Source organism: Ciconia boyciana, chromosome 8 (assembly GCF_034638445.1).
Source record: "Ciconia boyciana chromosome 8, ASM3463844v1, whole genome shotgun sequence".
Taxonomy (NCBI): domain Eukaryota; kingdom Metazoa; phylum Chordata; class Aves; order Ciconiiformes; family Ciconiidae; genus Ciconia; species Ciconia boyciana.
In genome coordinates, this window is record NC_132941.1 from 26,576,837 (window position 1) to 26,599,644 (window position 22,808).

A 22,808-nucleotide genomic window follows, 5' to 3' on the forward strand; every position below is an offset into this window, starting at 1 on the left:
GAAATCTCTTTGCCAGCTGAGAATCAGCCTTTTGGGTTTAATTTCCTTAAGCTATATGTATCTTTGTGGACATCTGAGTACCAGTTTGATTTCTGACAAAGACGGGGTGCTGAGGGTACCATCCCTCCTTGCATTTTCCCTGCGACCTGAACCATTACATGAACAAAGCAAATGCAGAGGAAACTGTCCAAGGTTATGGTATACAGCCTGGGGAAAATGTGGAAGGTGCCATGTCTCATATCAGCCCGCATTTCTGTTACCAAGAAAATATAAAAATAGATATTATATTAAATAAGTTGCAATTGCATGAATGTTGTCTCCTAACCTAAAAGGCAAGCTGGATTTCTGTTGGGGCTTGATGACAGACAAGCCACTCGTCTGCTGGCTGAAGCCAAATTCCTACAAGAAAACCAAAATAGAAGTTGCCAAATGGCACCTCTTACTATAATGGGGGAAAAGCATTTAACCGGCAATATTATTGTAAGCAGCTGCTGGGGGAGTTTAGCAAACTAAGAGGCCTGGTAGGTCAATTAGGAGGTTCCTTTCTCATTTGGTGGTGACTAGGAGGGGATGGCCAAGATGGAAAGGATGGCTGCGATCCAGCTATCTTTGGGATGGGTACTGGTCCCTCAGAGCGGGCTGGGGATGGCTGAGGGTTCAGAAGTTACCAGGGTTACACCAGCAAGCAAGCAAACAACTCCCTTCAACCTTGTCTCAGGAAATCAGGCTAAAAATAGTTTGCTGAGGCTTAAGGTTAAAAGTAAAGATATGACCAAGCAGTGCTGTTGAAAAGCTAGCTCCACTCATCCTCTGCAAACATCCAAGGACTGCATTTCCCTGCCAGAGCCGGTGCATTTGTTACTAGGTATAGGAAAAGGCTTTGTGGAAGTTGTACGTTAACTAGTAACATCTTCTGACCTGACAGTAACACTGACGGTTGGGTTTTTCCTAAAACACATGGAGTTTTAGAAACGGCTTTTCATTTTAGCAATAGGCGAAGTATTTAGAATTCTGGTTCATACCAAAGTGAAGCTGATGCCTGAAGTGGTGAGAGGAATTATTTGAAGGTAGGGTGGTGGGATTAGTGGGTCCCCATGCAGTTGGACTGTCACAGTTTGGCGGGGGGGTGTGCCCTGGTTCTAACCAGTGCATTTGCCTGCTCTACCCAAGGTCCAGCTGAAAAGTGAAGAATCGAAAACATTTGCCATGAAAATACTGAAGAAACGTCACATAGTGGACACGAGGCAGCAGGAGCACATCCGCTCAGAGAAGCAGATCATGCAGAGCGCACACTCGGACTTCATCGTGAGGTACCACCCCTCCGCCTTATGTGCTGCTGTGGGGTAGCAAAGCACAGCCGATCTCAGCATTTCATGAAACCACACAGGAATAATCCATCCATCGCTAGAAAAACACTTCAGCCATAGCTTCCCTGCAAGGGACTGCAGATACAGTGCAAGGAATAAGGTCTTCTCCAGGCCAACATGAGATTATTCTGCCCATGGAGGATGTCTGCCCAAGCATAAACTAGACTCATGTCTTAACTGGTTTGCTTTGTCCCCATGCTGTGCTCACATTGCTTTGTGGCTCTTGGAGCAAGCACACCCCCAGCCTGCAGCTTGGGCAGAGCTTGCTGATGCCAGCGGGCGATGCTCCATGTAGACATACACAGTGTGACTCAGCATCACCCCTGCTCAAGGTTAACATTCCTCTTTTTTCTGAATTTCTGAATTTTCCTTCCCGCAAAGGGAAGCTGGAAGGTAGGGTTTAATCTTTGAGATCATGCACTGCCATGTGAATAAACAGTTGTATCCAGCGCTTCTCTTTAGGGTGTATTAGATAAATCCAGTTCATCCCTTGACTTATCATGGGCAAATGTGCTAAAACCATACCCCTCCCCAAAACCTAAGCAGATGCAGTTCTTCAGTGAATAAAATCAGGTGCCAGGCATTTTTGTTTGTTTTAACCCTAATAGCGAAGTTCTCTAACTCTTCAAGGATTGCAAGTATCTATCAGCAGGAAGCAGAGATGGTTCTTTATATGGTTTAGGTCAGGATAAGAGTGGTGGGTGGTGAGAACCTCTGGCAGAGCAATGCATTTCACCAAGCTGGAGGTATCTAAAAGGGCAGCCTCTCATCTAAGCCAAGGGTGCTAAGTCCCACCCTCAAAGAGATGCCCGAAGCACTTGCCTTTTGCTGGAGGAGATCAACCCCGCTCCCAAAAATTGCTCCAGAGAGACATACTAACCCAGGGGCGAAACCAAACCCCTATGATAAAAATGCAAAGGCAAGTGCGTGGCCTGGACGGCCACCCATCAGTTGCTAAGGGGTGTTTCCTTCCTGGGCTGATCCCTGGGATTCCCCCGGAGCCCATGGCTTCGCCTCTGATTCATGGGTGACAACTGCAGCCTGACACCCTACCCAGCTGCAGTTTCCTTCACGCTGTAATATTCGATTCACAAACATGCCGCTGTTACCTAGGCTAGAGCCAAATATACCTTGCGGGCTATTTAAGCCTATGGATTTATTTTCTGAAGCCTGAACTGTCTTGGGATGGGGATGTAAAGGGAGGGGAAGTGCAGAGCCAGCCAACTGGAGGGACATTTTGACACCATATCCAGAAATACCTGCTCCTAAATAAGAAGCCTGAGCCTGCAAACGTTTCCTAATGGAGCCACTGATATTCATAGCTAATAAAATAAATACTTCTTCTTTCCCACTTTTATTCTTTCAGTAGGCAGGTGAAAAAAGGATATGTTAGCCATAGGTCTTTTACTTCCATATCATGCAATAATTCCCATCCTTTATAGTAACAAGTCTCCCTTAATTATTTTTAATACCTCATGGAAATCCTGCACTGGGAAGGGACTTTCTAAGTCATAAAGTCCAACCTTTTGCTATTGCATGTGCCGCAGCTAGAAAATCCTCGCTGGTTTATCAAACTCTGCATCTGTTTTTCCCCCTTGCTTCTCCTTTTGCATGTCCACGGGGATTTGAAGTTGCTATAGTTTCTATCCTAAAATTATTCATAATCTGTTTGTAACCTTTCTTGGGCCAGCTGGGATAATATTTTTCTAGGTGCTGTGGGCAGAAATCTCATCACTTTGGTAGATTAATTGTGTTTTGAGACGCCGGGTGAAAGGTGGGTTTAAAATTATCTTGGAGCAAGGACACAAACTCTGGGATATCAGAACAGGGAACACAAAATTCCCGAAGAATCCAATTATTGTCTTTCAAACTTATGACTGCTTGATCTACTGAAATACTTCAGTTTCGTCATGTATAAACTTTGTGCTTCCATTACAGTTGATAAATGATATTTGATTCTTTTTCTGCACATTTTAGGTCAGATTTGAGGCCCACAAAATCTTCTGGAAAGCAAATTTTCAGCCCTTATTAAGGGCGACCATAACAAGAGAAAGTAATGCCTTATTTCAGGAACATTTAAATTACCGAGCAATTAAAAATATTTAGTTACTCAGATTTTGGATTCTTGAATATGTAGGTTTTCTGTAAACCTTAATGTAGATGAAATGTTTACTAAGATAAATTATATTTTGTCCAGCTGGCAAGAAGTAGGGGTTTTTTTGTTAAATCCATTAAATTTTAACCATATGAAATGGTCAGTTTGTTCCAACTTTTTCTGAGAAGCATGTTATAACTGAGGTTTTAAATGTCAACATAGGTAATACTACAGTAAGGAGAGTTCTGAAACACTGGTTTACTTTTTTTTCCTTTAAATTTTGTAGTGGCTGCAAACAGTACCTTTTAGCTACAGAATATTGCCCAGGTAGATCAGCACTGAGCATATTCAGTACCCAAACTCCTGCCTACATCACAGCTGTGCCTGCTGGGATGTTTTTCTATTAAACGTGCCAAAAATATAGCAGGTAACTGCTGCTAAGCTGTGTGCTGGATGCTATGCAAATGCAGACAGCGGACAAATGTTGTCTAGCATCGTGATGTGAAAGCATATCAGAGCCAAGCTGTAACTGCCGGGGTGTTTTGCCATGTACCTTAAGTTAATATTTAACTGAATGCCTTCAAAAGGAACTGAATCCTGCTGTGTTTTCCCCTGGTCCATCACACAGCTCCATAAAAAAGATTAATAACTGGATTTATCACTCACTGGGAAGAGCTAGAATCTGCAAAACCACCTGTTTTAATTTATATCATGTTGTATCAGCCCTTTAATTTTTAATTCTTGGATATTCCCGTGAATGGAGCAATTACACCATAACAGAGTATCTCTCAGCATCCCCTTCTGCTGCGGAGCTCAGATATTTAAAATTAATTTCTAAACAGTGCAGCTGCAAAGAAACCTTTCCAGTATCCACATACAGCAGGCTCGTTCCTGCAGGCAACCTGAACCAATATACCCACACATGTAACGAGAAGTACAAACGTAGTTCAACACTAAAATTAAATAAAACAGCTAACACTGAATTCCCTATGTTTATTTCCATAGTTTTATAGTTCCATTTGTTTAATATATCATATTAAACACAGAGCACGGATTTTACCACACAATTTAGATTGTACTTGAGAAGGAGGACAGGTTCATAAAGCCTGCCCCATCTATCCCTTTAGGCAATTTTTCCTCCACATTCAGTCCCTGGGAGGAAGAGGAAGAGCACTTTTAGATACCTGCATCTCCGTGGGTTCTCTTTAAACTCTACCAAATCAGTGGGTTTAAGTTCTGAAATGAATCACAAATTGGGTGGTGCTGCTTTGAAATGACCAAATGGAAGGAAGACTGCCGATCTGCAGCCAGACTCTGTAGCATGAAGAATAAGATTATATGGATGTTATAAAAAATGGTAGGAAAACTTCTCTTTCAAGCACATCTGGAAAGCCAAGTGTCAGATTATGCTGTTAGAAATGGCAGATTTTATATGTAGCACCCAGAGTAGTGGTGACTTCTTCTGAGGTCCACAATACACTTCACCACTCAGGTGTCCATCCTTTTCTGTTGAAATATTTCCCACCCAAGAAAATACATTGAAATGATCCCCTTAAATGTAGCACTAGCTCTGAAAGATTCCCCTTAGTCTTGTGGTGCTTCCTGTGATGAAGTCCATGGTCCATGAGAAGTGGGAATGATTGGTGCCTGTGCTTATATTGTGGATTTATTTATGATTTTTCTCATTTGCCAATGACAGGCTCTACAGGACGTTCAAGGACAGCAAGTACCTGTACATGCTGATGGAAGCCTGTCTAGGTGGAGAGCTCTGGACAATTCTCAGGGACAGGTGAGTTATAAGAAACTATTGTCCTGCAGGAGTATTTTCTAATATGCCTCCAGATAACCAAAGGTCTTTATCTTTCACGAGCAAAATCTGGATCTTACCATGCTATGTTTGATTTAAGACCCTGGAAAGGTGAGGAGCTATTTTTGTTCCTATGTAGTTGACTAGAGACTAAGTGAACCCAGTTATAACTGAGAATAAAGACTGATTTAGGTTGTATCCAACATCTACAATGCTTTATGTAAGTGGAGACTTATCCAGAGCTACTTTGTCACGGCCTCTCTGAAAAAATGAAGGTAGTGATGGTAGTCATGATAAATTGCATCTATGACAAGTCTTTGCCCTTTCCTTGTGTCTTCATCTCTAAAGGGCATAGGCATCAGCATATTTTAATTGTAATCAAAATAATTAATTATTTAATTAATTTAATTTTTATTTACCTAGAACAACAACCTTTTGCAACCACAGAAATTACGGCTGTGTCCTTGGTGCCCACACTACTGTTTCTCACATTTGGGAGCCTGGCTGGAGGCTCAGGCACCTGATTGGGAAATGTGGGACTGTCTTAAGGGTTACCAAGACTTTGGGCACCATGTATGATGGTAGAGAATGACCCTGCAGGGTGCGTCCAGGCATTGCAGGAGGTGCAATGTCAAGGCCAGTCTCACTGCCTTCCTGCAAGACACACTCTGGAGATAGGATCCTTCCAGGGCAGCACCTTTAGGTATTGTTGCTGTGGCCGTTTTAGACTCTGGACTTATAAACCAAGGCTCTAAAGTGGCAGTGGCGTTAGTGAGAGTTCACAGTTGCAAATTAAATCCATGGGAAAGAGCATTTTCAAGGTAAAAAATGCAGACTTCTTCAAAGTCATCTGAAAAATCACAATTTCCCACCCCAGAGAAAGACCTGCATTTTTCATCTCAGTGTTTGCTCCGCTGCCCACCCTCTGTAACTGTGAATAGCAACATCCACCTCTATCACAGAGGCACTGTGATAAATAATATCTATTAATATTTCTTAATATTTATGACACAGTCAGGTATGATAGTGATGAGCAGGAGGAAATCAATAGTTCTGCATGGGCTTTTAGTCCAGATATCACATATTACACGAGGGCCGCTCATCAATGTGGGAAACAGGATCATGCATCAAATCCTCACTCTGCAAGGAGCACTACGCGGTTGGGACACAGAAATGACATGGAAAAATATAGTTAGGAAAGCATGTAATTACATACCATGTCGTACAAGCAAATGTGGTCGTGGTATTTCCTGCCTTGGGAGGGTTTGACCTTGTGGTGTTTGCTTTTGGTTGTGTGCGGGTAGGTGGCAGGTGGGTTGCACAGGTGTATGTGGGACATGCATGTAGTACACCCACGGGGCAGGAAAAGATGCAGTGAATCACGTGTAACTATGTAATAGGCTTGTAATTGGAACACCATTTAATTAAATTTGGAAAGTGAAAGAAATGCATTGGAAAGATTGATCGGAAAGCAAAGATTAAATTCTTTATTAATTACCTAGAACAAATTTTTTGTAATTCTTCCTTTTCCTAACAGTATGCCTTCTCTGGACCATTAAAACGAGAGCCGTAGCAAAGTTAGCAGGTGCCAGGTTGTATTTTTCATCGTCTTTGTCAGAGGCTGATAATTTCATCTTTAATTCTCTCTGCTTTAAATTGTGGTTCTGCTGCCACCTAGCTTAGACAAGCTTCTGAGCTCAGCCAGCTCCCACCATATGCTGCCGGCAGGCAGGGGGGTATGGTTTGCTTTGGAAAACTGGTTACAAACTGGTGCTGAAACGAGGATCCGAAATTGCAGTTTATGCTGAATTTGCAATTAACACTTCAAGTCCCAGCAACCGTAATTTTTCTGCCTTTTGTCTTGGTTATGAACATTAGTACAGGATTTCTTGATCTCCACAGCTCAAAATAGCTTTATCACCCAAAAGTCAAAGATTATAATTAAAAAATCACCTTTTGCTTGCAAGATAGTGATTTCTAAATTTTACTTTTGTGAGACGAAATCATAAAATAAAACCTAAAAAATTTTAGATATGAATGTTTGATATGAAAGTGGATTGAAGGCAAAGATGCTAACTTCAAAAATGTAAATGCAATTAAATTTACATATAAAGGTGAGTTCAGCAACAGGCACTTTCCAGGTATTAGAGTGATTCTTCTAAACTGTATAGGTATTTTAACAGTAGGGTGAAGTCCAGTAAGGGAAGAGATCTAATCGCTTTATCCCCTTTCCCTCTCTCATTTTATGTAGAGGTTCGTTTGAGGATTCGACAACGAGGTTTTACACGGCGTGCGTGGTCGAAGCTTTTGCCTATTTGCATTCCAAAGGGATCATTTATAGGGACCTCAAGCCAGAAAACCTCATTCTGGATCATCGAGGTTATGCCAAACTGGTGAGTGCCTGCAACGTCTCGTTTGGCCAAAAAAAGTCACTACTACTATCAGACAACTAGTGCTAGGGGTAGAGGAGAACACAGGATTAGGCACAGAGGGTCAGAAGCAAAGTCCACCCAGCCCAAGGTCCTGTCTCTGATGGTGGCCATCAGTAGATGCTGAGATGACATCAGGGCAAGGGTGTCATCGCCCATCACCAGGATGTTTTCCCTGCCTCCAGCAGACTGAGGCTCAGGGTACAGCTGAGCTGGGAAACACTAATTCTGGCTTGAAATTCAGGTCTGTGGTCATGAAGTGTAAATGTTTAGAGAAGAGCATCAAGATAAATTCATCCAGCTGTTTTGGAGCTACGGAAAGACTAAAAAATAACTTGAAAATAGGTGTCTTAAAATGTTGGTGGGAGAAGGAGACTTGCATCTGTGGGCTTTATAGGTGACTGGTGAAGCAAATTTTGCAAGCTACTGTTTCTGTGTCAGGTCCTTTGTGTAAGCAATAAAAAAAGGCATTCTTAATGGAAATATTAATCATGACCCTGTCATGGTTTAATATTTATAAATAAATATATATGATAAATTGTATTAATATTTATATTATTTTATAATTAATTTATATTGAATTATATTAATATATACATAAATATATGTAATAAATTATTATTAATAATTGCTCTGGACTGTGTTGCTGAACTGTGGCAAATACAGCTTCTTGCTTTATAAGGGCCACTTGTGTTTTAGCACCAATAACACACCTGACTGATCTGTGCAAACTCCTCTGGGACAACTGCGTAAGGCTCTGCCTGAAACTGCTCTTCCCAGAAGGTCGTGGTCCTTCTCGGTGCTGTCCCCCTGCAAGACCCACCTCCTCAAACCAGGACAGCAGCATGTGCAAGACCTCCACCCCCCAAATTAGGGAGTTACTGATGGGTTTCACTGTATTGCTTTGTTCACTCATATTATTTTTTTGCCTCAAAAATCACTGTAGAGGTGCCCTGCATGTAAGGTACACATCAAATACCAGGTGACACCATGGAGAGGGGGAGAAGAAAAGAAAGACTTCCCTTGATGGGAGGTGCTGGAGGATCTGGGCACTTGGGAAGCCATCAATGAAGGATGGGACAATGCACTCCTAAAAAGAGCTGCATCCAAGAGGGGCTGATGCCCTCCCTGAGAGTCACAGGGGGGCCAAGGTCTCTGCGTCTTGGCTTGGGGACTCTTCCCACCTTTGGGAACGCAAACTCAGGAGTGGTGTCAGCAGGTGGGAGCAGTAAGCCAGACCGTCACCATCATGGACCTTTACGGCCTGGTGGCTGCCCCCATGCGTCACTGTGATACTAAGCCCAATGAATTACATCAGAGTTTATCCTCTACAGCATTTCGCTACGGCTGGGTGGTCCAGCAAGGTGTTGGATGATTGGGGAGGATTAGGTGCAGGACTGTCCTTCTCCTCACCCCAGAAGGATCTGGACCAGGGTTTGTGCTGGTCCCATCACCAACCCTGAGCTCCTTAGACATTTTGATCTTTGTGGACACATCCATGATAGCATGAGAAGTGTCCCAGATACCTTGTGGGACTGTGACCACGTAGGACATTTTGCTCCTGACCAGATCAAGGTGTAGGAGCATCTCACAGCCATCAAGGGACAGCAGAGTGTGCTACAGACTACGGCTCTGGGCCAGCACAGTGCCGAGGCAGGGGAGGGCAGAGTGGGCAGAGCTAAAAATACAGTAAGCCTATTAACCTGAGCTCTGCCTGGGCCCCAAAGGACGGCTTTGGTTGCCAGTATAATATGATTTGCGTGCTTGCTGGTGCCATAGGGGCACTGCTGTAGGGGCACGCTGAGGTTTGTGAGCCCACCAGCACATTCCAAGAGACTCAAGCAAATTGGGAGGACACTTGTACTGCGTTGCTCTTTATATTGGGAGACAAATCTGAACTGTTCAGTAGATGCCAAAATGGTCAGTATTTAGCCTAAATAGCTCCTTGCTCAGGTTAAGGCTGGGAGTTAAAAAAAAGACAAAAGCAAAATAAATCAACCTGAGCTGTGAATGATACAAAGTTACATCTCCCAAGAAACCCTCAGTGCTGGCATTTGTTCTTCTTCCTTCATGAGAATCTTCCTTTTATATTGTGAAGGATAAATCAGCAAAAAGGTCAGTGGAGTTGCCTGGTTCTGGAACAACCTATGATGCTTTAGTTAGGAGAATATTCCCACGAGGAAACCTCCTTTCTGCTTTGTTTCACTTCAAGAGGAGCGGAGCACATGGCTGACATTGCCTCTCGTGCTCTGCCCTGATGGTACTCTGCTCCCTTCCACAGGTCGATTTTGGCTTTGCAAAGAAAATAGGATTTGGAAAGAAAACATGGACTTTTTGTGGAACCCCAGAGTACGTAGCCCCTGAGATCATCTTGAACAAAGGTCACGACATTTCAGCAGACTACTGGTCACTGGGAATCTTAATGTATGAACTCCTGACTGGCAGGTATGAGCATTGGGGCCAGCGCTGCTGCTGAAAATAGATCCACATATTTCTGCTGTTGTCACCCTGATTATGCGAGGGGAAGGCTCAGAGCTGGTGTGTGCTGTAGCGGCACAGCACTGTGCTGCTGAACCTAATAATTCGTTTTTCCACTTTAAATCACAGCTTCCTTGCATACCTCTCAAAGGGCAAGACATGAGCAGACTTTTTAGGAAGTGCTGTGAAATGACACCCAAAATCTCATTTTTGGCCCTGTAACTATAACTGAGAGTGAGGTGAACGTGGTGGGGAAAGTGTTTGCAATTCAACCAGGGAAGTGCAGTGATGGGCTGCCACACATCTGAAAAGGAGGAGGTAGACCTGACACCGTGGGGACTTGAGTCCCTATATCCATCCCTTCCCTTATTTAGTTTTGGGTGTATATATTACTGCTCATGTTGGCAGTAGCAGCTTCCTTGCACTTCACCTTATCCCCCATCGCTCACTCCCAGGATACAGGAGCTGGAAAAGGAGCCATCACCTCAACCTGCTTATCCTTTGGGGCTAGACCCAGGCCCCTATTCTGTTAAACCAATGGAAACCTAATTAATTCCCACTGAAAGCATATCACATCAAACAGCATAAGCCAGCGAGCGTTGCTCAGACCCTTGTTCCTCAGGCTGTTGGGACATGGGCCATCATAGAAGTGAGGTTTAGCATGTGTTGCTGCAGAAAACATTACTTTACTCTTTGGTACTTCCCTCCAGCCAGCACCACTGACAGTATCAGAGCTCCTTGGCTGAGAAATGGTTAAGATCAGAGGAAGCAAAGCATTGCTCGTTGTCGTCTACCTTTTCTGATTTCAGTAGGGTACTATGTTTTGCTTTTTGGGTTTTTTTTTCTTCTTCAATCAATCTTCAATGCTATTTTAAAGGACAAGCTTTTAATCTTTTTCTTTTTCCTCTCCCCTCTGAAGTCCCCCTTTCTCAGGCCCAGACCCCATGAAGACCTATAACATCATATTAAGGGGAATAGACATGATTGAATTTCCAAAGAAGATTGCCAAAAATGCTGCTAATTTAATTAAAAAACTATGCAGGTAAATGCATGAAATATAATCACCTTAATCTTATTTGCAAAGAAATTAATCATTCAGAAGGATTAAAAAAGTAACCGATTTGTTATTCATTTTATAGGGACAATCCATCAGAAAGATTAGGGAACTTGAAAAATGGAGTGAAAGATATCCAAAAGCACAAGTAAGTGTCTTCTCCACTATCCATCAGATCCAACCCACAGAAACATGCATTTCAAACACTTCAATTTTCAGCAAAAAATACTCTTCTTAAACTCCTTTGGCCTCTACCTTCTAGTGTGCTTTAGACTCTAATTGAATTTCCATCAGAATTTTTTTCCCAGTGCTTCGGTAATAGATGCCAGCCTTGCGTATGAGCAAAACACATTGCACAATGACCATTACACTGTAATTACTCTACTGCAGAAGAGCATTTGGAAGCAATCCAACTTGGCCACTGCCTGTTTGGATTTTTTTTTTGTTTGAGAAATCACTCTCCGAGGTTTTCCTTGATTTCCCTTCCCCCCAGCCCAACACACTTTCTGTCTACCTGTAATGTTAATTCATCATCCCTTTTGGTCTGATGGGAGAGAGATGTTAAGTGATGTCTCGTAAGTTTTCACACTGCTGGAGGAGAATAAGAACAAGTTAGACACCCATCGCAGAAGCAGGTTATCTCATCCATCCATGCTGGTCCTTCTCTTCTCCCATCCCCAAAGCAACAGAAATGGGTTGGATAGACATTTTGAGGTGGACAGATTGAAGGCTCAACTCAGGGCTCATCCACCCACCTAAGCTGCTGTAGCTCGAGCAAACCTGAGGTGTCCAAACCAGGAGGAGGACATCCCTGTGCATGCCCTTAGCTCCCAATCTCATACGAAGAAAGGACATTAAGAGTCTCGTATGGAAGGCATTGACCCTATAGGAAGGACAGAGCAGCTGCCAGGACACCTGCAGTGAGGAATGTTTTTCTTCTCAGCATTGGTAATTTGTACTTACCATGGTATCACCACTGGGTTGCTATACACACTTCATTTTCGGTCCCAAAAAACATATATAAAGATGAGAAGAAAAATTATTAAGGCTAATTGGACAATTTGAAGAATATGACTGCAGGAGATGAATCCCACTGTTTAAGCAATTTAAATTTCATTTTGTACTACAGCAAGATTTTCACCATATGTCTAACTATTATTCCCTCCCTTCTAGATGGTTTGAAGGCTTTAACTGGGAAGGGTTACGAAAAGGGACACTGACACCTCCTATAATACCAAGTGTAAGTTTTCCTACTTATTTTCTCCTTCCTGGCCAATAAGTTTCTCTTACATGAATGTTGTGAGCTTCGGGCACTAATATGCTGTAGGTAAGTGGCAACAGCATGTGCTTTATTTCTTCTGAAGATGCTTGAAGAAGTCTCGTTAGAGACATTTCCAGCTATACTTGGTCTCCAGGCAGTCTCTTCCAGGAGAAGGCGGTTTAGGAAGGGCATGACTGCAATGAAATGCCCTTTGCAGCAGGAGATTGGGGCAGGATCACTCACTATTACACGTTTCTCTTCCTCACCTGCTCCACTTGTTTCTTCATCTACTTTTCACATTTCACTGGAGAGCTGCCACTTTCACGCCTTCTCTCAGATGTGTCCTCTTTCTTTTTCCTTTATTCTTATTTCTTTTGGCAAGGCAAGTGGGATTTGTATGCCATCTCCCTTTTCTTTTGCATTAACTTTTCCTTCTATCTTTTCTTTTGTGCTTTTCACCCTTTTTTTCCTGCATCCGTGTCCTACATGAAAAGCCCTGTTACCACCTAGTTTATGTTTAACTGGGAGCAGACGCGGAGGGACAGCTCAACTCATTTTCCTTTGGAGCAAAGCTCTTGCTTTGATGTCTTTGTGAGCTCTTTACCCACAAAGCCCGCCGCAAAGGGAAACCAAACAGGATTAGCTGATAGAAATTACCTTGGCCCCTTCTGTTCTGCAGCCTCCCCTCCTTGTTTCAACTTAATCCCTTTCTGTCCTTGCCTCTCCCACGGGATCACCAACAGAATGACATTAGCAATCATGTTTAATTGCACCCCATTGCTCCATCCACCCATAGTCCTGCACCTTCTGTAGCAGCAGCAGGCACAGCTCTGGGACTAAATGTGCCATCCCAAAGTTTTCTTAGCAGCTATGAAAGAGCAAGAGGGTTTTGCATCCCCCCTGCTTTTGCCCTGTGGGCTGCAGAAGTTACTGGCAGTCAGTGGGAGAAAGCAGGACTTTGCAAATATCTGCCTAAAGCAGGATGCCCAAAGAACATATAAATGTTTTATAAATCAAAACTGTGTTTTTTCTGTTAAGCTTCTTTTTAATTACTACTAATTTGTCAGCAGTAGTGCTCACCACATTTCAAGTCAGTCAATAAAGTCAAGTTTGCTCCTTTACATTGAGTTTCAATTCCTGGTTTACCTGTGCAGGATGTCAGTGTAGCCTGAAAATGCCCCAATATGTTTCTCTAATTATTTTTAGTGGATTTTTAGTTTAGTAAGAACATTTCCAATACTGCTTTTACCCAATATACATATGGACCCTGCATGTCTAACCCTCAGACAGCACAACCAGCAGCAGTGACTTCAGCGGTATCTGCTCTCTATGGGCATGAATTTCTCCCTGGCATTCCCAAGCTGGGACATTGCTCCACCACCAGAAATGGTCTCTGCTGCTTTGGCATCGCCTAGAGGAAGGCCACTCTCCAGCCTGTTATGCAGGAAATCAAGTTTTCTTTGTTTTTTCAGTTAGGTCCAATACAGTAGGAGAAAAGGGTTGTGTGAGCACCCAGTTCACTGCATTGGAGTTATTTCTTGGCATCATCAAGGCTGTATTTTCATGGGTCTGGTGACGTCCTGCCAGGGAACATGTCTGTGATTGCTCCCAAGAGAGTGATCTGCTGTCACCCTTTTGGCCAGCACACCACCAACTCCCCAGGTACTCAATAACTTTTTTGCTTCAGTCTTCTCTGGCAACCGCTCTCCTCACCCCCCCTGAGTCAATGGACAACATCTTGGGGACCAGGGGGGTAAAGCCCCTTCCACTGTAAGAGAAGATCAGGTTCATGACCACCTGAGGAACCTGAACATATATAAGTCTATGGGACCTGATGAGATGCATCCCAGACTCCTGAGGGAATTGGCTGATGTAGCTGCCAAGCCACTCTCCATGATATTTGAAAAGTCAGGTGAAGTCCCTGGTGACTGGAAGAAGGGAAACGTGCCCATCTTTAAAAAGGGTAGAAAGGATGACCCTGGGAACTACCGACCTGTCAGCCTCATCTCTGTGCCTGGGAAGATCATGGAACAGATCCTCCTAGAAGCTATGCTAAAGCACATGAAGGACAGGGAGGTGATTTGAGACAGCCAACATGACTTTACCAAGGGCAAGTCCTGCCTGACCAATCTAGTGGCTTTCTACGAGGGAGTTACCACATCAGTGGACAAGGGAAAAGCAATGCATGTCCTCTATCTGGACTTCTGTAAAGCCTTTGACACAGTCCCCCACAACTTCCTTCTCTCTAAATTGGAGAGATATGGATTTGATGGGGGGACTGCTCAGTGGATAAGGAATTGGCTGGATGGTCGCATCCAGAGGGTAGCGGTCAATGGCTCAATGTCCAGGTAGAGATCAGTGACAAGTGGTGTCCCTCAGGGGTCCATACTGGGACCAGTGCCGTTCAATATTTTCATCAATGACATTGACAGTGAGATCGAGTGCACCCTCAGCAAGTTTGCAGATGACACCAACCTGAGCGGTGCAGTTGACACGCCAAAAAGACGGGATGTCATCCAGAGGGACCTGGACAAGCTGGAGAAGTGGGCCTGTGTGAACCTCATGAGGTTCAACAAGGCCGAGTGCAGGGTCCTACACCTGGGTCGGGGCAATCCTCAGTTTCAATACAGGCTGGAGGATGATGTGATCGAGAGCAGCCCTGCGGAAAAGGCCTTGGGGGTACCGATGGACGAAAAGCTGGACATGAGCCAACAATGTGCGCTCGCAGCCCAGAAGGCCAACCGTATCCTGGGCTGCATCAAAAGAAGCATGGCCAACAGGCTGAGGGAGGTGATTCTGCCCCTCTACTCTGCTCTGGTGAGGCCTCACCTGGAGTACTATGTCCAGCTCTGGAGCCCTCAGCACAAGAAGGACACGGAGCTGTTGGAGCGGGTCCAGAGGAGGGACATGAAAATGACCTGAGGGCTGGAGCACCTCTCCTATGAGGACAGGCTGAGAGAGTTGGGGTTGTTCAGCCTGGAGAAGAGAAGGCTGTGGGGAGACCTTATAGCAGCCTTCCAGTGCTTAAAGGGGGCCTATAGGAAAGATGGGGAGAGACTTTTTAGCAAGGCCTGTTGTGACAGGACAAGGAGCAATGGTTTTAAACTAAGGGAGGGCAGATTTAGACTGGATTTAAGAAAGAAATTTTTTACAATGAGGGTGGTGAGGCACTGGAACAGGTTGCCCAGAGAGGTAGTGGAGGCCCCATTCCCAGAAACATTCAAGGTCAGGTTGGATGGGGCTCTGAGCAACCTGATCTAGTTAAAGATGTCCCTGCTCTTGCAGGGGGGTTGGACTAGATGACCTGTAAAGGTCCCTTCCAATCCAAAGCATTCTATGATTCTATGATCAAGTCTGTCCAAAGTAGATGGGAGCATCAGAGGAATCTTCTCTCTTCAGAGGAATCCTTCTTCAAGGACAAGTCAATGCTGACAGCCATACATTGCTCTAATCCCAATTCAACACAGCTCATTCTTTCCTAGAGCTGTTAGGACTAATATCTTCTCTAAACATACTCTTGAGATCCTCTCCAAAACCTGCCTTCATTAAGTAGTGAACCTCGTCCACCCCAAAGCTGTCTCCTTTGAGCTGTCCCGCTCAGCCTTGTTTTCCACAACCAGCTCAGTTGCTTTGGCAAAAGTCCCAACTGCCAGTAAGGGCCATATCTGAAAAGTGACCTAAAATACAAAGCTCTGGGAGAAGAAATCAGGTTTTCCTTCAATCAGTGCACCTCTCCATGTTAGCTGGAAAGGAGCCAGCAGGGCTAAACATAGATACTAGCTATTTTCTTAAGAAAAAAGCCTTCCCCAGCTCTTAAACTCTCATCAGCAGTTATGTGGTACTACTGGGGAGGCAATCGAAAGCTGCTCTTTAGCTCTTATTCCACAGGATTTTAGGACATCTCAGTTTACAGCCTGTTCCTAGGACATTGCTTCAGGGAGCAGCTGAGCCTCGATACCACCGCTTAAATCTGTGACGGTAGCTGTCCTGAAAAGCTTCTCCTACTTCTTGACTTTTCCAAAGACATGCTGTCTTGCATCACAGCTCTTGCCTTTGAGAAAGATGTGCAGATCTCTGCACCATAATTCATCTCAAGCCCTGATGTTGGTAAGCAGCCAGACAGCTGATACTGACATTTGCACTCTATCTTCTTGGATGGACAGGACATAAACCTAGAGTGTCCCTTCTTGGCTGGAGAGAGCACTGAGAGGGATGGTTGCTCCCATGTCTCTGACAATGAAGGACTGCAGGCCACATAGGTGACTTGGACCTCAGAGCTGTGGGGAATCGCACACAGCAGTGTTAGCATACATAAAGTCAATCAGCAGAGTAACAACTCATCCAACCTTTCTTCCCCAAATCATATTTCTTCCAAGAAAAAGAAAACCCTCTGCATCTGAAGTGTTGGATATACTCAGCCTCTTTATTTTGTCAGATGAACACAAAAGGCAATCCATTTCCCAAAGCAGGACTTATTTCCCTTAAAGTCTCATCTAACCAGAGCTCAAAAAACCGTGCCTGCCGTGCTAGGTGCTCCCAGAGTGAACATCTGCAGAGGAGCCCTGGGGAGCTCTACAGATGCTTTCACCCCATGCAGTCCACTTGTGCACTGTCCATCACTGCTGAGAGGCTTTCGCAAGAAGCTACAGCTTGTGTGCGTCCCCTGTGAATGGCCACACCTACTGCATTTCTTGTACTTTGGTAGCTGGTATCTTGTACATACATCCCCAACACTTCTGCTCCCAGAGGGAGAGCTCACATGAGGTGGGCTGGAAGAAACAGAGGGATGTGGTCCAGCCCATGGCACCATGGAGGAGGGTGAGTGTGGAGCACCCCAAGGGTGAGGACCCAAAGGGTGAAGGCTCTCCAACTCAACAGTGCCAGCACCAACAAAGTAAACAGTATTCAGTACACAGTGAAACATCTTATCACTCTGTAGTACTCCACTAAGCTTTTACAGGTTGGTTTTTTTCAAAGTGAGTTGGGTATTCAAGGATCTTAATTTTCCTCAAGATGTTTTCAGCAGCAGGGAAATAATGATGCAGCTGGGCAGCAAATTAAATTTAGAGCTGAAGTTGGAGCTCTTGTTGATCTAATAGTCTTTTCCCAAGGCTTATAGCAGCATCCAGCATCAAATACATCTCCTGGACTGCAGGCTGGGCTCTGGCTGTGGCTTCTTCACCAGCTGCACAAGTGAAATGGCTAAAAAATACAGCAAGTATTTCCGTAGCACTACTATGGCAAGTACAGTCCCCTCCAGCCTGCACTGGCTACTTGGGGTACGGCTCAAAGTACCAATTTTCTTTAGTAAGACAGTGATTATTTTGGTCTGGAGAGCTGCTGGTCTGTTTTTGTATTGTTTCATTTTTTTTAATTGCATTGAATGTATCAGGGTCTCATTGTAAGAAAGTTTCAGTCATCATTGTAAAGCAAAAAAATTAGAAATTATCTAGCTACGGTAGATTTTAAATGACATTATTTCCAAAAAAGAAATATACTTGGCCTTCATCCTAGGAAGATGGGTTTCTCTGGTAGGCTCCATAGGCTGAGCAATACTTGTCAGGAAACTGAAAGATGGCAGGGCCCAGCTCACAGCCTCAAATTCCTGGAGCCATAAATTGGAAATCTTGGGCTTTGGGGAGGCCCAGGGCTTTTCCAAGTATTTTTTGCCAACCTTGTAACCATAGGTAGGACAGTTGCTCTTAAACTAGAGTCCCTAGAGGGCCTGAATCATTAGAGCAGGGGGACTGTGGGAAGTCCTCCTGGGATTCAGCAAAAATTTGATGAATGCAGAACTTTTCTTGCTTGCTGCAGTTAGCAATGAATGCTTTTGAATGATCACAGTTGTGAGACAGAGAGGAAATGTCCGCAGAGGTCCACTTTGATGACTGTCCCCTTCTTGTCACTCTCTTCTTTCCGCAGGTTGCATCTCCAACAGACACAAGCAATTTTGACAGCTTCCCGGAGGACAGTGATGAACCACCCCCTGACGACAACTCAGGATGGGACATAGATTTTTAATGTATTTCTCTTACCTGCTTCTGCCTTGCTGAAGACAGCTTCCTGGGACATGGCTGCCAGCAAAACTGAAAGAATTGGGGAGGATTAGTGCTCGGGGTCACCATGATGCCTTGATTGATGCTGCTACAGTAACTACAGTGGCATTAGGACTTACTGCTTAGATGACAATAGTGCTCTTCATGTTTTATGTTTGAACTTAAAATAGCAGTTGACATGGTGGTCCTGACGCAAAGCCTTTCACCAGTAAAGAAATATGTTTTCTATCACTGCAACAATCTTGCTACGCTCTTAATTATAAAAGTCGAGAGATACGTAGTGTAAGATGCACTTATTCCTAGCTGCAAGGTACTGGCTTTATCGGTAGGATCAATAGTAATTTATTAAGTGCTGTAGCTAAATACAGTGCAGGATTTGGGCTACTCCCACCCTCCAAACTCTTCTACTGTAGGCTAGTGTAGGAGCAAAGGAGGACCACAACAGTACTGGTCAAAGAGTTCACATCAAAGCAGTGGTAAAATTTGTCCTTTTTCTTTCCGAGCAGTATTCTTGACAAGACTGAATGTTACCTTTCCTCTTTCTTTTGCAGAAATTTTTTTTTAGCCTGGTAAAACAAAAGCACAACTGCTCTAGATCCTGTTAAGGCAGATATGGGTTGCTTCTCTCATACAGCTGAGAACATACTGTAACACGACATTTGGAGGGGATTTTTCCTTTCCCTTGGTACAAATACATAACTGCATGAAAAAAAATCATAAAATTAATCCATTTTACATATAAAATAGTGCTTAAATAATGGTCCTGTAATAAAGTCACAGCAGCCCACTGGTCTTATTGATTAGCTACTAGGCATAAAACTAAGCTTAATTTTTACCTTTTTAGAACCCAAAGGGAAAACATAAGACCCATAATGTACTTTATAGGTGCTATGTACTTCATCTATGTACAATATAAATTGAGTCAACCACCATTTCAGAAATATGTAGCAAGAGGCATCATTCTCCATCACACTCTTAGATGATTTTACATGTCCATGTCTGCATCTCTTCTGTGTTTAGTACAAAGCTAATTAAAATAAAAGGTGGTACGGGGCCAGTTTGTTGGCTCTGTTTGTAATATTGCCTGTAAAAATGTAATCCTAATGCCTCACCAGAATAAGGAGCTCCACAGGAAAGTCAGTGGAATTAAATGGAAAATGGATATTAGATGTGTTTATGTGAGGTCTCCATGTCTAGATGGCTAGAGCCGAGTCAGCTTGTATGAAAAAAAGAGCTGGGGAGAACAATACTATCGTGTGTACGCTCACTTCCACTGCTTTTCCTTTGCTTTAGTGCAGTCTATTCTGATTTGTAGGATGTAACAGAGGCATCCTGTCCTGGATGCCTGCTTGTTGTGTATGCGTGGGACTAAAAGTTTATCAGCTTTCAGTCTCTGTAACAGGCCTTGCCCCAAAAAATTAGCAGATGCTGCCTCATTTCATCTCAGAGCTGCCAAGAGCTGTTGTATACGCTGAAAGTCAAAAGGTGAACTTTTGCTCAAAAGTCATTTATATGAGTTTTGCCTACATAGTATATGGAAAATGTTATGTTTTAACAGTAAAAAATTATTTCCCTGATGCTAGATCCTAACTCTTTCCCATATTCCTAACAAAAGCGACTTAATAGAGCATATTAAGAAGATATTTGCTCCCCTTCTTTGACAGCATTGACAATGCCTGCTGTTCACCAGCAAACTAAAGAGCTCGGTCATCGCAACACCTTCAAAACCAGTCTGTGTTGCTGAATTTGCTCCCCAGTTTTCTGAAGAGTGAGGCGACATTGTCGGCACAATAACTTCAGGTTATTTCCACTATTCATTGATCATTAAAACTTGTTTGCCTTCAAAACCATAGGGAAAAGATGGTAACTATGTCTCCTGGGAATTACTCATATAGGGCAAATACACGCTTGCTTTTCAGCCTTTCTCTGAGCAATGGAAGACACTGAAAGCCAATGCTGAATACTAGGGCTAAAATAATCGCTAGGCATCTTAGCAGACAGGCTGCTGCCTAAAAGCTGAATTCTTTACTCACATCCCCCTGGTTTTTCACTCGATGGATGCGGTGACGTTGGAGGAGAAAACTTGTTGCATTTGGTAACTTTCTATAGAAGAACGTGAGAGGAGTTTGTCCCAAAATGATGACATTCAGTAACAGAGATGCAGGTCAGTCAAGGGGTTGCTGGGAGGAAAGAGCATCACAATGATTTTGGGGGGCAACCCAAAAATGTTACGGGAAGAAGGTTTTAAAACCGGCTGATTGAGTTATTTTTCTTCCTTCCTATCCTTTTTTCCTTATGCCACACACGGTAATTAATACCTGCAGCGTGTGGCATGCACTGTACCGAATATAAGTTTATTTTGATATCAAACACCTCACTCGACTTTCATCACCTTTCCTAAGCATAAACAACATACTTAGCATATGTGTATGATAAACGCCTTCATTTATAAGTAATATATTTGAGTTGCATTATATATATATATAAATATATTCACAACAATAGATTGCCTCTGTGTTTCCACTTACTGTCCTTTCTTCTTTGTCTCCTTTTTTAATATATGGGACGATGGCATATTTACATAAGGGAAAATCAGCTCCCGTATTTAAAAACGAGTGTATTAAGATTGCTGTCATTAAGACACAGATGATTGTAGCTTCTCACAGTGCTGCAGTATCCATAGCAAACTCTTTATTTAACAACAGGACCACAAGCGAATATTTATGTAAATAGGTATTTTCGTGTTGATATTTTGTGGTACACATACAACTTTTTCTTTTAGAGTTTCATGGCATTATTACTTCTTTTTCTTATTTGTAATGTAATGTTTTTAGATCAAGGTAGACTTGAATTAATGTCATAATTGTCAGTATTATTAAACTTTATGTCAACTGTACTGTTAACTCATCTGTCCCATAGTTTTAGAACATGACTAGCTATCTGGCATTGTTGCAAGTGCCTTAAATCCATGGCATCCTATTGAAAAAAAAAAATTTCAAATTTGGTGTTATGCTGCATGACAAAGACAAACACACCTCAAAATGTCGTCCTTTCTTAGCTTGCTGCATTTTACAGTTCTTTCTGCTACCAATTTCTAAGCCTTTGTTATATAATATTGATGAATTACAGAAATGATGACGTCGTTCTCTTATTTCTGTTCAATGTACCAGAGCTGTGTATCTGTTAATGAGATACAGAGTCATTTCTGTGAAATGTATAAATGTTATGTGCAGGTCAAATTAATATATGACATCCTATCAGTCCGTAGACAGGTATTCCTGTTTTGCTAAGCTGTGCAGATTCAACCCATCGTTCCATCCAGCGCCAACCTCCCGTCTTATACAAACCCCATTAGAAATCTCCCGCCCGGAAAAAATTATGAGCGACTCGGTGTGCAACCTGACCTGTGTTTTTTGACCTGAAACCCCAACGCAACAGCATAGCTCATTTGCACCACTCAACAAAACGGGATCCATGCTTTTCCCCCCAACTCCTTCTATATGCAACCCACTGCAGAGGCAAGTCCTCGGCACTCCTGCAGAGCTGAGCTGGAAAGCTGGAAGCTCCTCGTCCTCTGCAGCTCCCCGGCCGCGTAAACCAGGCGTGATGCTGAGACTTGGGCAGTTTTAGGGCTTTACTGGCAAAAGGAGAAATTCTCATTTGGAGTTGCCTATCGTCCCGAGTCCCAACTTACGCTGTTTTTACACTGGCCCTTTGTTTTATATTCTTATTTTCTCCAGTTTTCTTCTTACATAAAAGAGGTTTTGTTTGTCTGACAAATGTCAGTCATCCACCGGTCATCAGCCGGTTGCACTCTTTTGATGTAGATTTAAGAACTTTTTTTCATAAACTTTAACCGCTTTTGTTTTGCTCTGTATTTTCCCTGCAGCTGTAATTGCCGAGTGCCTGTTGTATACTTTATAGAGTTGAAATAAAAATAATTACTTTTGAACAGTGTGTCAACATCTTTCTTCCATGGCAGAAGCTAAGTTCAGGATAGTGCTTCTGCTTAGTGATTAAATCAGATTTTTTATTTATTCTCATTTATGACAATACGCAGTAAGTGATAACCAAACAAAATGTATGGTACTTATAGATTAGTACTGGGGTCCCGGCTTGTATCTTCATCCAGATTTTCTGCAGGATGTGAAGGCAAATGGCCACAGTTACTGTACTTTAGCGCTTATTTGAGCAGCGGCATCACCCCAAGCAGCCCAACCAAAGGGGTCCAAGGCTGACAGGGCTCCTGCTTCGAGCAGAG

The 22,808-nt window shown here is 43.2% G+C and overlaps 1 protein-coding gene across 2 annotated transcripts in view; it reads left to right on the forward strand.

Moving 5' to 3' along the window:
- The window catches only part of PRKG1 (protein kinase cGMP-dependent 1), a 526,334-nt gene extending 503,843 nt beyond the window's left edge, over nucleotides 1–22,491 (forward strand). For both annotated transcript variants that reach the window (XM_072869342.1, XM_072869341.1), the window contains exons 11-18: nucleotides 1,171–1,310; nucleotides 5,162–5,251; nucleotides 7,521–7,662; nucleotides 9,980–10,143; nucleotides 11,096–11,218; nucleotides 11,316–11,378; nucleotides 12,404–12,470; nucleotides 18,414–22,491. In XM_072869342.1, the coding sequence (XP_072725443.1) occupies nucleotides 1,171–1,310; nucleotides 5,162–5,251; nucleotides 7,521–7,662; nucleotides 9,980–10,143; nucleotides 11,096–11,218; nucleotides 11,316–11,378; nucleotides 12,404–12,470; nucleotides 18,414–18,512 (888 nt within the window). In that variant the 3' untranslated portion in view covers nucleotides 18,513–22,491. The remainder of the gene's footprint in view (nucleotides 1–1,170; nucleotides 1,311–5,161; nucleotides 5,252–7,520; nucleotides 7,663–9,979; nucleotides 10,144–11,095; nucleotides 11,219–11,315; nucleotides 11,379–12,403; nucleotides 12,471–18,413) is intronic.
- Nucleotides 22,492–22,808: the final 317 nt, after the last annotated feature.